The following is a 15,708-nucleotide window of genomic DNA, read 5'->3' as shown; positions in this document are numbered from 1 at the left end:
CAGCATGAATGGCTGTGCTGGCAGAGGGGGAGTGGGCCTGGGGACAAAGCCTGGTCCTGCTGAGGAAAGGGCCCTCATCTCTGCTGCCCACACCAGCGCTGCTCCCCAGGCACTGGGGGTGGGAGAACAATGGGGAGAAAGTCTGAGAGGTGGCAGAACGGAGGAAAGCAGAGAAACTGAGTTCTTAGGAGCAGTTCTGAGCAGAACAACAAAAGTACTGGTGGCAGCAGAACCAAAAAGAAGAGGAAAAAGGAAAAAGAAAAGTTCATATGGCTGAGCATGGCATATTAATAATAATTATTATTATTATTATTATTAATTATTATTTTACTATCATTTTATTATTATTTTATACTTATTAATATAGTTTGTCTTTTTTTGCTGCATTGATTTTTTTGGCTTTTGTTTCTGCGAAAACAGCTGCTCCCTCTCCCCCTCTGTTACATCAAGAGTTAATCTGAGGGTCATTTCAGGCTGATTTCTCTTGAGCTGTTTCTCTATATTTTAATGAAAAATTGAAGAGAGAAGTTAAACTTTTTCATTTTGAAAATGATGGAAGGATGCTCTTTAGCCATCCCCCTACTTCCATCCTTTCAGTTCAAACTGCTTGTCAAATTTGATGTGAAATTTGTCTCAAGCGAATCTATACCCCAGCAAATTTATTATTTACCAAGAAATGTCACCATCCTCCAGGTTTGTATCCTCTGGGCAAGTGGGAGTTTTGCTGTGACTCCCAGGACAGGCATAACTAATGTGGTTATGTGAAATGAGGGCTCCTTGTGCTTTACCTAGCTCCTGCTGAAAGCCAGCAGGAGGTGGGGGAGTGACGACAGGGACAACTTCTCCAGTGTGGTCTTTTCTCTTCCCCTCACCCAGCTACTCCTTACCCCTGGGCTCTGGCCAAGACCAAACACAAAAATACTGCTGTAGCACAAGACAGGTCAGGCCTGTATTTTTCCAAGAAATGAGGGAGTTAGAGACCTTGCTCTTTTGCACGGGCCACACAGTTAATTCAGAGAAATATTTGTGTTTATCTAGATGATTCCAACTGTGGCCACAGGTACCTGGCAAGGGGTGGTGGGGGTAAGGTTTTAAAGAGGTTCCTGAGGCAGCATCTCACCCATCTCTGCAGGAGCCTTCCTCATCCCCTACCTCATCTTCCTCTTCACCTGTGGGATCCCCCTGTTCCTCCTGGAGACAGCGCTGGGGCAGTACACCAGCCAGGGAGGGGTCACTGCCTGGAGGAAGATCTGTCCCATCTTCGAAGGTGAGTCAAGTTACGGGAATTGCTGGCAGCACTTTCTGGCAGGTAGTGACTCAGAGCCTCTTTTGGAAATCTTATTCTGGTTCTTCTTCTCCTTCTTCTTCTTCTTTTCTTTTTTTCCTTTTTTTTTTTTTCTTTTCTTCTTTTTTAATTTATTTTCCCCTCCCATCCTCTCTCTACCAGCCCCATTTTCTCTCCTGGTGCCTGCTGTGTGTGCAGAGGCAGCAATACCACAACTCCTGTAGGTGACTAAGGGCAAGTGGTGCTGGCTCAGAGCTGACAACCAGCTTTAAACAGATGAATTTGGGCTTTCTGACCCAATGAATTTTCTGGTGTCCCAGTGAGTGAAAGGCCTAAGCAGGACCCAAGGCTGGAGCTCAGCAGTATCTGCACTTTTGCCCCAACTCCACACTTAGTACATCATGGTGTACATCAGCAGTGAGAACCCTTTTTCCCAGAGTCTTTCCAGAAGGAAGAAACTCACCTGCATTTCTTCTCTTTCAAGGCTACAGCTGATTTTCTTGCAGGAGAGGCAGTGCAACGCAGTGACACATTAGTGTCAGAAAAATGTTTTCTCGACAGTGAAAGGTTTTCTCTCTCTGTTCCACCATAGAGCTGTCTTAGAGATACCAACAACGTTTCCTGCCTTCATGCACAGTCATAAAATCCTTTCCCTTTCCAAGAGGTAGGTCTCATCCTATTCTCTAGTGACCCATCTGGTTGGTGTTGCACTCTTCTTACCACAGCACGGACTATGTCTTTTCTGGGGCTAAGCTTGACACGTAGCTGGTTGGCATCTTTCTCAAAAGGCTTTGCTTTCCTTCACAGGACTTGGATATTCCGCACAAGTCATTGAGTCCTATCTGAACATCTACTACATCATCATCCTGTCCTGGGCACTCTTCTACCTGTTCAGCTCCTTCACCGCAGTGCTGCCATGGGCCAGCTGCAATAACCCCTGGAACTCAGGTACACTTTCCTCTGGGTGGCTTCTGGTGGGAGCAGGTGGAAACTTGCCTTTCAAGCTGACTCCCTTCCCAATTCCCCCAAATTACCTGGATTTTATAGAAAATGTTTTTTATTTGTCTAAAAAACATTTTAACTGTAGATGAATGTCTTGGTTCCTGGCATCGTTTTGTAGTTGTAATATGGGTGTCACAGAGAGGTGTCCAGAGGTCTCCTGAGGTGCTCTGTGGCCAGGGACTCCTGTGAAGGCAGCCGTTGTCATTCACCACGGGCAGGTGCCAGGAGGAGTGAGAGGTCTGGCCCTGTGTTTAGCAGTAGGGGACAAAACTGTTTCTGCATGGAGATATTTTGGTCATTGACATTTCACTGAAAAATCCACGTTTTCTTGAAAGTGAGAGAGGTGAGTCAGGAGAGTTTTTAAGCCAATCTAGTGTCCTCCTCACAACGCAAGAGCATTTCATTAGCTTTGGCACAACAATTTATCTCACAATTCCCTTACGCTACCCTGCTACTTCAGAGCTACTGGAGCAGCTGCTGTCATGTATTAAACTGTTTTCCTTCGCACGCTCAGCTTTTGGCTGAATCAGTCCAGGCCCTCATGGAGGATTTGCCAGTACAAGTCTCTCAGTGCAGGAACCAGGAAAACAAAACTCTTAAGGCACTCTTCTTCTGGTCTAACCTCATTGTGTTGGCCAGGGGTCTCATTTTCTCATGTCCACAGTTCACAAAACTGTGACCAGCAGTGAAGACGTGGCTTTGGTTTTGTTCAAGGCACTCGGGCTGTGAAGATGGGGTAGATGTGAGTCAACCTTCATGGATCAGATGCCCTGACAGGCCTTTTTTTTTGTACCAAGTTGAACAGGTTGTTTTGTTTTCAGTGCAAAGCCAAGCTGGAAAGGGCTTTGGCAGCAGTTTAGTTCCCTCCCTTTTTCTCTGGGCTGTGATGATTCATTTCTGTGATGTGTTAAACTTCCCCGCCCTATGGGCCATTTGCTCACAGCTTCCTTTGCCCTACATCCCAGCAGAGGTAAGCAGCCTTGTAAATAGTGGATCTGATTCCTTCAGCTCTCCCAGCATGGCTTTGTTTGTGAGGAAACCACAGATGTTCGCTTCACGTGCAGAAGCTTCCCAGCCAGAGCTGGGCTTCTTCTGTTTTCCTGTGGATTATCTTTTGCTTGCCAAATGCATGATGAGGTGCATTTCTAGGATGCATGGCATGTCCTCTGTTTTTAGCAGTTTTACACTAAATGACAGTGTTGGGGGTGGGCTAGCAGGACACAAAGGCAGCTGTGGTGTGTGCGTGAACATATACCTGTATGTGTGCATAGCAGGTGATGTGTAGCTCAGGAGGAGAATGAGATTTTGTATCTTGGCTACTTATAGTGGCTATCCCACAATAATCTACATTTTGCAGCCATCTGTTTTCCCTTTGGCTAGGAATTGCTCTCCCCTTTCCCTCTCTCCTTCCTCTCTCTGGCTACTCCAGGACTGGAACTTGCAGCTGGGGAAAGCCAGTCCTTTATGAGATGCTTAATGAGATACAAAGGTTTAATGAGATGTTCAACAGCATGGAATGAAGAGTCTGTGTGCAGTCCGCATGAGGGTTAGGGTACAGAGGGGAAGGAGCATCCCTCATGGAGGAGCCTTGGAGAATTTCTCTGGCTCATTGGCTTCCTTTTCTTTTGGTAGATCTCTGTGTGGACTTTCTGAATAAATCCAGCTTGGACAACAGGACCATGCCTGCGAACGCCACCTCCCCAGTGGTTGAGTTTTGGGAGTATGTGATCACTTTCCCTCGATTCAGGCTCCACTCTCATCCAAAGGCTGAAGCTGTAGGAATACCCCGGGGTGGGGGGTTCCCGTAAGGCCAAGTGAGATGCCATGTGTCAGACCCAGGGATGTGTCAGATCTGGGGAGCACAATGCGTGGAGCTGCCATGGAGATCATCACAGATCACTGGGGCACGAGGACTAGATGCACCCCAGAGGCTGCTTGCACTGAGCAGCATACATGCAAGCATTCTGGTATTGAGGTGCCTAGGTGAAAAAGAAGCCCCAAAAGAGGATGAGGACTTGCTTTAAGGGTGTGCTTGTGTTGGGTGCTGCAGGCTGTCCTTGGCAGGCAAGCACGAGAGGCCAGAGCAGACTGAACAGTGAAACACAAAGGGACAGAACTGCCATTTCACTTCTGACCATGTCTTGTTTGGTGCCAAAGAGAAGAGGTCCATCAGGCTGCTCAGGGAGGTTTAACTATGGGCCTGGAAGACATAAAACACCTCTGGATGCAATAAAACACCTCTGAAAGAGGGGTCGTGCATCAGGCCAGACAGTGTCCCAGAGGGGCTCCTTGCTGCATCCCAGAGAGGCTGAAATGGCCACAGGAAACATGCTGCTGCTTCTCACTGAAGGGAAGAAGGTCTCATAAGGGAGGGGGTGCCAGAGGCTCAGCCTCAACAGGGATTTTTTCATCTATGGCTCTTAAAGTGCCTTTAAGAGGGGTGAGTGCCCTTAGTCCTTTGCAGCCAGCACAGGGCACAGAGAAGGTGAGGTGTTGTGGACAGTCTGTTAAGTCTCTTGATGGGGGTAATGTGGCAGAGGTCTGTATGGATTAATGGGATCTGGGGTGTTAATGTTTCTCTCCCTGTCCCCGGACACCGGCAGGAAGCGAGTCCTGGGGCTCACGGATGGTATTCACAAACTGGGCACTGTGCGCTGGGAGCTGGCTCTGTGTCTCCTGCTGGCGTGGATCGTCTGCTACTTCTGCATCTGGAAAGGGGTCAAGTCCACAGGCAAAGTAGGAACAGAGACTGTCCTCCTGGTCCATAAGCCTCCTTGCACCCATCTTACATTTCTTTCCCAATCTCTTTTCCCTTTTCATGAAGTAGAGGCAGGTGACAGCACCAAGGTCAAACCTAAAACCTGACGGGGCCACGCTAATTTAAATTGGTTGTAACTGACCCGTAAGAGGAAGAAAAAAAAAATGGGTCAAGCAGGGAGGGAAGAACAGTGGTTGGAACTGATCACCTTGGCCCTTCCAGATACCCACAGTGACCAATGGACACTCCACAAGTGCCCATGGGAACAATCCACTCACCAGCATGTTGTCCCTCATTTTTGACTAGATCTTCAGTGTCAATCTTCCTGTCCCTGGCAATAATTGAACACTTAAGCAAAATAGACAAGATTCTGCCTGTAACCATCTCAGTGAATAGATCGTGAATCTCTCCTGCTCTTTATCCTGCAAAATACTTGGGGTGGGAGGGATGTCTTGGGGTGGGAGGGATGTCTTCGTGCTCTCCTTTTATTCTGCCTGGCTCTGTGGGGTTTGGCTCAGCAGGTCACTTTGTGCATATTGCTAGTGAGGCTGGAGCCAGCGCTCCCTGCTGATATTGATCTCATAGGTCAGGTGAACTGGTTGTCCCTCTGGGGTGGATGAGCGTGGTGTGCCTTGGGGTGGGTGTTAGGGATGCTGCTATGGCCTCAGCTTGTTCAGGACCTCCTTCCTTCCTGGAGATGCGATGAGATGAGAAAGGAAACAGTGAGTGCAGACAGTAGCTATAATGTTTTTCCTGGGACCACAGGGTATTTTCCCATCACAAGTTTTGGGATACAGGGCCTACTTTTTACTAGCTAGATGTTACAGACATGATGCAGTAACACAGGGTGGGTTCTTCTGTCCTGAGACATGCCACAGGCCAGACAGGCCAGTTGTCTCCTCTGCAGGCAGTCATATTGAGATTTGCAGGGGGCACCGTCAAAAAATTCAGCTCTTTTCTTCTTTTTCCTCACTGACAACGTAGCAGGATAGGCAGTAGGGAGGTACCAGAAGCTCTGAGTACGTGCATAATTTTGTTCACCGGTTGCAGTGTAAACAGGATGCTGTGCTTGACTGACAGGCTGCACTGATCTGATAACCCTTCCAGACCCTTGTGTTTGTGCTTCTGTGGTTTAAGGAGTCTAAGCCTATAGAAGCAATGGTGACCTCTGGAAAATAATTTTGTTCAACTCCATGAAGGCTCATTTTCATTACAAGCCTTTTCCTTTTATGCATTTTGCCCACCCTTGTACTTTTTCCATGTTTCCTTTCCTTATGCATCCAGCTGATGTGTATAAATGTCCTGCAGAAGTGATTTCTGAAGGTAGATTTTCATATTTGTGCCAAAAGTGCTCATATTTTACTTCAGTAAGGGAACAGTAAAAGTGGCACATACTGTGACTTATTTGACCAATTACCATTAAGCAGCAACAACTTTGTTTTCGACCCCTCACTATGAATCCATAGAGTAAACAAGACTGCATATTACTTGGATGAATTTTAGTAATGAATACGTGTTAGGAAGTTGCAGCTTGCTTGTGGATGTTTTGCAAACAAACAAACAAAAATGTCAAGCTAGTCAATGGATTAGAGATGATTAATTCTAATTTAATATTTGTTTACATCACACGCAAGAAGATGTGAAAAGAGAGCTTTACATGAACAATGGTCCATGTCTCCTTGAAAGCCTTCGAGGTTCCTGATGCCCCCATTTTTTACTTGTGAGCTCAGAAGAGATGAGGGAACCACATGAGCATCCTCTGGAAATGAGGTGTCTCAAATTGGGCAACAAAAGTTGCTATTTAATTTGGAAAGCCCTTGCTGGGAATGGGATCATTTTAATAACTCCTCATTAAAACTCCGTGACAGGAAGAGACCTAGGTTTCTTTTGCAGCTCTAGAAAGATGAAGAGAACAGCTTGAGAGCAGGGAAATGATGATGGCTGGAAAGAGAAAATAGCAAGAGCAACCAGTGGCACAGCCTTGGGTGAGGAACAAAATGCAGATTAACTAAGCCACTGCTGAGATCTAACCTTGATTAATCCCTTCCCTACCCCACGACTACTTTAGCAGAAGCAGCTATGGCCGACGGCAGAGCCAAGGCTGGTTTGTAGGTTGGGGGCTGCAGATGAGAGGAGCTGATGCCTGCCCCCGTCCCCGCTGACCCTCTCCCCTGTGGTTTCCCCGCGTCCACAGGTCGTGTACTTCACCGCCACCTTCCCGTACGTGATGCTCATCATCCTGCTGGTGCGGGGAGTCACGCTGCCGGGCGCCACCGAGGGGATCATCTTCTACCTGAAGCCGGACATCTCCAGGCTGGCAGACCCGCAGGTGGGTGGGCGCAGGCCCTTGGCTATCTTCCCTGAAGGGGGACCTTCAAACCTCCGTAAGGAGCCGAGAGGGGTCCATTCCCCGTGCAGCGCAGCCTTTCTGCTCGTGCGCACAGCACGCAGGCATATAGTAGGTCGTTTCCACTCATGGGCTCAGTGAAAGCAGCACCGTGCATGAAATATTCAGCGCGGAGCAGATGGTCCTGCTGGTTCTTAAATACAAATAATTAGGGAAAGGTGGGGTGAAAACAATTTACCACTTTTCATTTCTTCTGGTCCTTTTAGAGCGTTGTTTGGCTAGGACAGGGCCCTCCTGAGACCAATTGCATGCTGACAGTACACGCTGGAGCTGGGCAGTGGGTTCGCTTCCCCTGTCCTGGGCGGGCAGCACCTTGGGGGCTGCAGGACCCCCCTCTCAGGAGCCCCTGGTGTATTCTCTCTGCCTCAGCAGGCTGCTTTCCATTCCCAATGGGCTCAGCAGTGCCCCACAGGCTGCCTGTGCCATCCCAGGGAGGTGTCAGTGCAGCCCCCCCGCCCTCGAGAAGAGCACTTAAACGCCGCCACTGCTAATTATTCCACACCAAATTTTCTCATGGAGGCTGCCAAGCAATATGCTTAGCCCACAGCCTCAGCTTACCTCCCGCATCTTCCCAGATGGCCGAAGCCCCAACTGCTCCCAAACCAGCTGCCAAACACACTGTCTTCCCCCAAATGGCTTTCAGATGCAATTATGTGTTGTCAATACAAAATCTGCAGTGCGCTGAGCGCGAGAGCCAGCTGAACATAAATGGCATTTTAATATCAAAATAAATAACAGCGGGGCGATGGGGGCTGAATGTGTTTTATTCATGACCAGAGCTTATTCAGTGAAAACCTCCTTATCTTTTAAAAGCTAACCAAAGCTGACATGGTCTTTCTAGGCTGCTGCAAGACAGTGCAGCAGGGGTGAGGGATGCTGCTGCTGATTTTAGGCAGAGTGTGAAGTTTGGGTGTAAAATAGGACGTGTGCATGTGCCCATGCCTACAGGGCTCCCATGTATGTGTGTATCTGCTAGAGATTCATGTGGATTTAAGTGCAAGTGCCCAGGCTGGGATTTTCTGAAGGCTGCCAAATTGCAGCTGCCTGCCTGTTTGCAGCTGGAGGCTGCTTAGAGGGAAAAGAGAGCAAGGGGGAGCGCACAGACAAACAAAGAGGTGGGCTGTTTTCCTTCCTGCCTGTTACCTTGCAGCTCGGACAGGGCCAGGTTCACCCTGCAATGCACCAGGACAGCAAGGGACCATCCACAGGGGAGAGGGCTGGAGCAGAGGTGAATGAGCCCACTCAGCTCTTCCCATGCAATGCCAGGGCAAAGGAGAACCTGGGTCTATGGCACCCCTCAAACCCAAAATCTGTTTGTTCTGCCCTGATGGAGGGTTTTGTTACCAGACAGGGCACAGCCACTGGCTTATTTTGTTGCCAGGTCTGGAGACCACTGCCCTTCTCTCTTCCAGGTCTGGATGGATGCAGGCACTCAGATCCTCTTCTCCTATGCCATTTGCCAGGGGTGCCTCACAGCTCTGGGCAGCTACAACAAATATACCAACAACTGCTACAGGTAAGAGGAGCCTGGGTTCCTGGCAGCCTTCTGGAAATTTGCTGCACCTTAGGAAGGCTCCGTCCACAGGGGAGACCTTGGGTCATGCTCCTTTGCATGAGGAGGTGCTCAGAGTTTGGAAGCTGCAGGCAACACAGCATAGGGATGGAGAGGGGCTATGGGAACACACAAATTCCAGAAAATTGTTTTAGAAGTGCTCTCTTGCATGAGTCAGCTTGGAAACAGGAGGGATTGGAGGAGGAGGAATGGAAATGGAAAATGTGTCCAGCCACCTTGGAGACACCACGGGCTATTTTGACAGGGTGAGCGAACGGAAGCTTGTGTGGCCAGCTCTGCTGTCACTTGCTAGGCAGAGGAGATGGTATAAAGATGACGGTTGTTGGGCCCCCTGTCTCCACTGCTTTACTAACAGCAGAGTAATGCACTACCAGTGTCATTTTGATCCTATCAAGGAGATTAATCAAGTCTGTCTGGCCTCCTCCTTGCCCTTGGATTGTTTTCTCCATGGCCTGACATGAAGCTCAGTGAAGCCATCAGGACCATTTCTGACACATCCCCAGAGCTCCAAGGAGCTGGAGCTTTGCTATTCCTTCAAGTATTGCTCTGGCATGGATGGAAAATTTAATGGTACTCTGGAGACATCAATCATCTCTCCTCTTCATCCCTTCCCAAATAGGTGCTGCTGTGGCTGCTGGCCAGGCAATTATTACTTCCCCACAGCTCCTCAAAATGTATCTGTCACCAATGGAGTGGTGCGCTGACACCTTCCTCTAGTATCTTAGGTGCCCTGCACAGCCATCTTAGCTCTGTGTGGCTCTCCATCCCAAACGTGCTGGGTGCCTGCATTGCCCCATTGCAGCTGAGGCTGGCTTTGGGGGGAGCTGACATTTCTCGGTCCATGCTGTCTGTCCGGGGAAGCTGAGTACAGAAGTGACCCCGGGTGGACCCGCTGTGCAGAGGGGAACGATGCTCTCTCTGGTCTCCTCCCACAGGGACTGCTTCATGCTCTGCTTCCTGAACAGTGCCACCAGCTTCGTGGCTGGCTTTGCCATTTTCTCCGTGCTGGGCTTCATGGCTCGAGAGCAGGGTGTGCCCATTGCAGAAGTGGCTGAATCAGGTGGGTTTTCCCAGGAGACTTCAGAACCTGAGGAGGGTAGGGGGGGCTTTTTTGAAGTGAAATCCAGGAGGATACCTACATCCTTTATTGCTGTGAGTGTCTGCCATGAGGTCTGCAGGACTGGTGCTCCTGGATGTGGCTTCCAGATGGAGCTGTCCCGCACTCCCTGGTGTCACCACCTCTACCTGCTGGGATGACCAAACCATTGCCGTTTCCTGAAAGCCACTGTGCTCCTGGCCACTACTCTGCCAGGCCAGCATTTGGCATCTCATGCCCATGACATGGCTGCTGGGTGGTACACGTGGGCAGGGGGATGTAGGAAGATGAACTGTGAAGCAGGATGGTAACTCACGTTCTGTGCTCGTGGCAGGTGGTGGCATGGGGGAGCTCATGGTCATGCTGCTGTCTGTTGACAGGTCCTGGGCTGGCTTTCATAGCGTACCCCACAGCAGTAACAATGATGCCTGTGTCTCAGCTCTGGTCCTGCCTCTTCTTCCTCATGTTGATCTTCTTGGGACTGGACAGCCAGGTACAGCAAACAGCCCCTCCTTCTCTAACTCCCAGGTACCTGTCACCACTCTGAGCGCTCCTGACACCCAAGGGAAAGGATGAGGTGTATGTGCTTTGCTAATATCTCAGGTACATTCCCCACACTGTCCACAGCACTTCCACACTGTGGGTGCTCAGAGCCACGGCCAGTGGGTACGTGTGGTGGCATCCTTCTCCTCAAAGGAGAGGTTGTCCCAGCTATTTACCCAGCTGCAAAAGGGAGTGGTGCTGTTTTTCCACTGGCTGCATCTCACCGGAGCAATCACCTGTGTGCTCTCCTCAGCACTGGTCCCATCTCTTACCTTCCTGTACCCCTGGTGGTGCAGGAGGAAAACTTGGTGGAGCCATGTGCAGTCTTTGTGTGCTGATTTGAGGGGTCAGGGGGGTGTCCCAGCATGGCTGCCAGGCAGAGTACTCTGCTCAGGCTCCACTTCGCAGCACCTCAACCCTTGAACATGGAGGAAGAGGTCTCACACCTCCATTTCTCATTTGTCCCCTGCGTCAAGGTCCCCTTCTGCATCACCTCACTTATGGCTCTGCTTCATGCTGGCCAAGCCATGTTGGCAGCGGCTGATGTTCTCTGATCCACCCCATGGGTGACATGTGTCACAGGACCAAGGGACGCTGCCACTGCCACCAGCCCTGCTGTGTGATGGGTGGGTTTGATGCCAGGGCTGAGCTGTGGCCCCACAGTCACCTGGCTCTCTTGAGCTTCACAGTGGCAAGGGGACCTCCCTTCTGTCCCAGTCCTTCCTGGTGCCATCTCAGATGCTTCCTCACCCTGCTCAAGGGCTGCATCTGCATGTGCCTGGGGAAGGAGAGACTTTCTGACCTGCCTTCTCCTGCAGTTCGTCTGTGTGGAAAGCATGGTGACAGCTCTTATTGACATGTTCCCGGCCGTGTTTCGGAAGAAGGGGCGTCGGGAGCTGCTGATCCTGGCCATTGCGGTCATTTGCTACCTGCTGGGCCTACTGCTGGTCACTGAGGTGAGAAAGGTGGAGCTGGGCTACAACCAAGCACCATAAACCATGCTAGACTGCTCTGGAGGAGCACTTAGAGGCAGCAGGCTTGTCTTTGATGCTGTTATTTATCCTTAATTTCTAATGCATTAGCTGGTGTCTCTCCCAGCCAGTGCTGTGGCTGTGTGATGCTCCTACACTGATATAAAGCCACAGAACCGAGCCTGCCACAGCGACAGTCCTGCAGCCCCGCGAGGCTGCCTGACGCACAGCCCTGTGTAAATACCAGCTTGCTAAAATGAGCTGAGCTGTTCACGTGTAGAGGCTGATCAGCAAGCATTTGCTGGCTACTTTCCACAAGGAACAGGGCAGCAGGAGGGAAGGATGGGGTAATGGATGCATCACCCTCTTCCCTGGGCCAGGGGAGAGCCTGTCATCCCTGGACCAGAGGCAGCAGAGTCGTGTTGATGCAGTGTTGATGCTATGCACGTGGTGCTTGTCCACAAATTGTGGTGCTGTGCTGTGCGTGCATACCACACGCGTGGGCATGGGGCTCAGCCCTCCTCCGCGCTGCCCCCACCCGCTGTGTGGTGACAGCTAATTCCTGCTAAGCCTCTTAGCCACTGCTGAGTGATCCTCCAGCAGGATCCTGGCTCAGGATTTGCTGAAGGCAGCTCCCACTGTGATCAAGAGAGCTTTGACTGTGAAGCTGGGTTCAGGGATCCCACGGTTTTTGTGTGCCCCCTCTCACTGAAGTGCCTACGCCCATCACTGCAGGACATCACCCCACATCTGGTGGGATGAAGGGTTGACTCTTCTGCTGCTCTGACGGTGTCTGGAGTCCTTCAGCACTGTTGGAAAGCATCTGCTCGACCTCTAACAGAGCGGCTTTCTCCTTGAGAAAACACATGAAAATACGAGGGAGGAGTCCACCGAGCTGCCTCAGAGGTAGCCGACAGCAACTGAGAAGGCTCAGCCCATAGGCAGGGGCAGCAGGGGAGGGGTGTGCTTCTGTCATCATGCTGCTTAGACCATGAGCAATGGATAAAGACAGATACGGATAAAATAAGGTATCTGAATATCCTAATACTCCAGATCCCAATATCTTAGGTGCAGAGATTTGCACTGCCACATAGTATTTTGAAACGATGCTGGTCACTTGCTATGTGGTTAATAAACAAACAAAACAAAGCAAGCAAACAAACAAACCAAACCAAAATGAAACAAAAACAACAAAATGGTTCCCACTCCTGTGGGCATAGAAACCTGACACGACTCCCTCTACTCTCCGTTTTTCGCAGGGTGGGATGTATATCTTCCAGCTCTTTGATTACTACGCTGCCAGTGGCACGTGCCTGCTCTTTGTGGCCATTTTTGAAGTCATCTGTGTAGGATGGGTGTACGGTAAGTGGAAGACAAAAGCCTGTGTTGCTCCATCTCAAGGAAGGACTGGGAGTGAAGAAGTGGAGGTGGATGGAAAAGATCCATCCACTCCCTTAGGGGGCTAAGAAATGCTGCAGTGACCCTCTTTCGTTTCTGGTTTCCAGTGTGTTTCCTTACAACATTTTTTAACTGCTTCACATTTAGAGTAGGAATTTTCCATCTCTGAAGCTTCCTCATCTTGTGTATCTTTTCTTCTCTTCCCAGCTCTCTTTTGAGTTAGAAAATCACTTGCAGAGGAGTGACTGCTGCTCTCCAGTCTCTGTCTCAGTCTCCCTGTCCTGCGCCTTTGGTCTAGTCCTGCTGGTTCATTTCACACAAAGTGCTATGTGTCGCATCTGCGATGACGCATGTTTCTTGTTTGCACGGGCTGTGATGGCATTCATAGAAGTGTGTAGGACTTGGCTCTCAGAGAGTACTGTAACTAGACCATGCAGGAGCTCCTGCTTAGGTGCTGATTAGGCTGAGCTCCATGAACTATCAGAAGGAAACCAACTGCTTGTCAGAGTGTGTAGTGAGAAGAGCATCCCATGTTATCCTAAAGGAGATCTCTGCCCTGCTGAGCAGTGCCTCAGCACACAGGCTGCAGTTCACCTCCCTGAAGCATGTATTGAGGCTGGTAGTTTCCAGCCGAAGGATCTAGTTGTGTATGATGTGGAACAGCTGCTTCCTCTTCTTCGCTTCATGGAGCTACAGGAGCTCAGCACCTGGAAGGATCGTGCAATGTGATAGTAGGTGCCAGATTAGACCATGTTGCAACATCCCCCAAACCCCCACCAGGCAGCGCATCTGTCCTAGACTAAGGAAAATTCTGCAGGCACAAGCATCATACTGTATCTCTTCTGACGGCCAGAAGTGTGTGCTTAGGAAAGAGTATAGTAATAGGGTGTGTTGGAAATGATTCTTTCTGGAAATATTCTTCCAGCTTCTACCAGCTACTGTCTCAGGGATTTCTAGAGCCAGAAGTAAAATCCTTCTATTTATTTCACTTCTGTGATTTTTTTCTAGTTGGGTCAGACAAGCATTTATCACCCAAAAAAACCCATAGCAAGGATCTCTATGGCTTGGTGTGGTGTTGCATGAGGAGTCACTAACTTTTGCTTGTTTTGAATCTGCCACCTGCTAGTTTTATTTGGTGCCACCTAGGTCTTACTTTAGAAGAGACAGTGAACAGTCAGTCCCTCTTTGCCCTCTTCGCCACTTGGAGTTTTACTGAGGTTGCATAGTTCAGTAGCTGATGAAGGGGTTCTTGGTTCTCCAAACACTTTATGTACAGCAATAGCCAATTTCTTGTCTGGATGGGCTCCCCTTTACCTGAAATGCGAGCAGGTCCAGCCGCTTGTGCTTGACCTCCCAGGGATGCAAGAAAGGCAGGTCTGTAGGAGAGATTTATTCCAGTGAGATGTCCTACAGGGGAAGCTCACCTGAGAGCTTGCAGTGCCAGATCCTGGCCAGGTTTAAATTTAGAGTCAACTTCTACACATCCCCCATGGGATTTCCAGGGAGAAGGAGACATTCCTGTCCATGCAGAACAGGGCTCCACTATCAGCACACTGAGTTACATTAAACTTACAGTACAGTTTGCACATCCTGCTGCCCTGCTCCTCATGGAAAGTAGCCATTACACAGGCCTGGTTCTGGGCTGAAACACACTCAGCGGGCTGAGGTGGGCCATCTTAGTGGAAAAGATGTGCCTAGTGCCAGCTACTGCTTTTTTCCCAGCCTCAGACTTGGCAGGACCGAGCCTCTTGCTTACACTGTGAAGAATTACAGCGTTTTTGCTAACACAAATACGCGCTCTGAGTTTCCCCTCTCCCAGCACATACGCCAGCCACCCACCGCTTGGCAGCTTCCCTCTGCTGCCAGGCAGATGCTCTCGCTGAGATCCGAGGCTTTCCTCACGTATCGCCCTCTGCCCGTGCAAGGATCTCAGGCATCCCACCTGCAGAGAGGTGCTGGAGGTGGTTTGGTTTCTCCCCCACACCTCTGTCCCTCCTGTTTTGGGAGACCCAGCCCTCATACAAGCAAGCACACTTTTTGCACACTGGGGTTTGCAGCACGATGCCACGGAAACGTGACGTGAGGAGGACGTTTTCCAGGCAGTCACAGTGTGCATATTAGGATCAGCTGTTGCAGGAGAAAAAGGGAGGGCCTCCATCTCTGCAAGAGAGCCGGGGCTGAAACCACCAGGACTGTTTACAAAGCTAGAGCAAACTGAGGCCAGCAGGTACCTGTGTGCCCTGCTGGCATAAATCTTTCTCTGGCTCTCTTACACACATGCAGTGTGGCTACCAACAGCAGCAGGCTCCTCCTGGCTGGATCCTGCCTGTCAGGCTTGCACTCGCTGGGCATGCTTTATCCTCTCAGGTGCACCTGCTACAGGCAACCTTACGTGCTTATTTACAGACAGCAAGGGCTCCTTAAAAGCACCAGGTACCCAAAGGGTGTGTTGTCCTTGCAGTGCCCCAACACCTCTGTTGCTGGCATTTTGCACAGGTTTGGTGCAGGGGTGTGCGCTGCAGGTTTGGGACAGCAAGGGAGCAGATACAAACTTAGCTTTATGGTATGGAGATAAGGACATCACCTATTGACATCCTGTGGATGAAATTCAGTACACATGAATGCAAATAAATGCAGCTTTGGATAAAAGATTTAAAAAGGAGGAGTTTTTTGTG

General features: G+C 49.9%; 1 protein-coding gene across 1 annotated transcript in view; it reads left to right on the top strand.

The window, feature by feature from the left end:
* Window positions 1-15,708, top strand: part of SLC6A12 (solute carrier family 6 member 12) — a 34,069-nt gene that overhangs the window by 10,836 nt on the left and 7,525 nt on the right. Inside the window, exons 3-12 of the mRNA XM_083819821.1 lie at window positions 1,133-1,267; window positions 2,093-2,233; window positions 3,920-4,007; window positions 4,891-5,023; window positions 7,240-7,374; window positions 8,865-8,968; window positions 9,961-10,085; window positions 10,502-10,614; window positions 11,483-11,620; window positions 12,895-12,997. Coding sequence (XP_083675947.1) covers window positions 1,133-1,267; window positions 2,093-2,233; window positions 3,920-4,007; window positions 4,891-5,023; window positions 7,240-7,374; window positions 8,865-8,968; window positions 9,961-10,085; window positions 10,502-10,614; window positions 11,483-11,620; window positions 12,895-12,997 — 1,215 coding nt within the window. The remainder of the gene's footprint in view (window positions 1-1,132; window positions 1,268-2,092; window positions 2,234-3,919; window positions 4,008-4,890; window positions 5,024-7,239; window positions 7,375-8,864; window positions 8,969-9,960; window positions 10,086-10,501; window positions 10,615-11,482; window positions 11,621-12,894; window positions 12,998-15,708) is intronic.

This window comes from Anser anser (genome assembly GCF_964211835.1).
Source record: "Anser anser genome assembly, chromosome: 1".
In the NCBI taxonomy this organism is placed as follows: Eukaryota; Metazoa; Chordata; class Aves; order Anseriformes; family Anatidae; genus Anser; species Anser anser.
The sequence above is the reverse complement of the archived record's forward strand: the minus strand, read 5'-3'. Positions and strand labels throughout refer to the sequence as shown.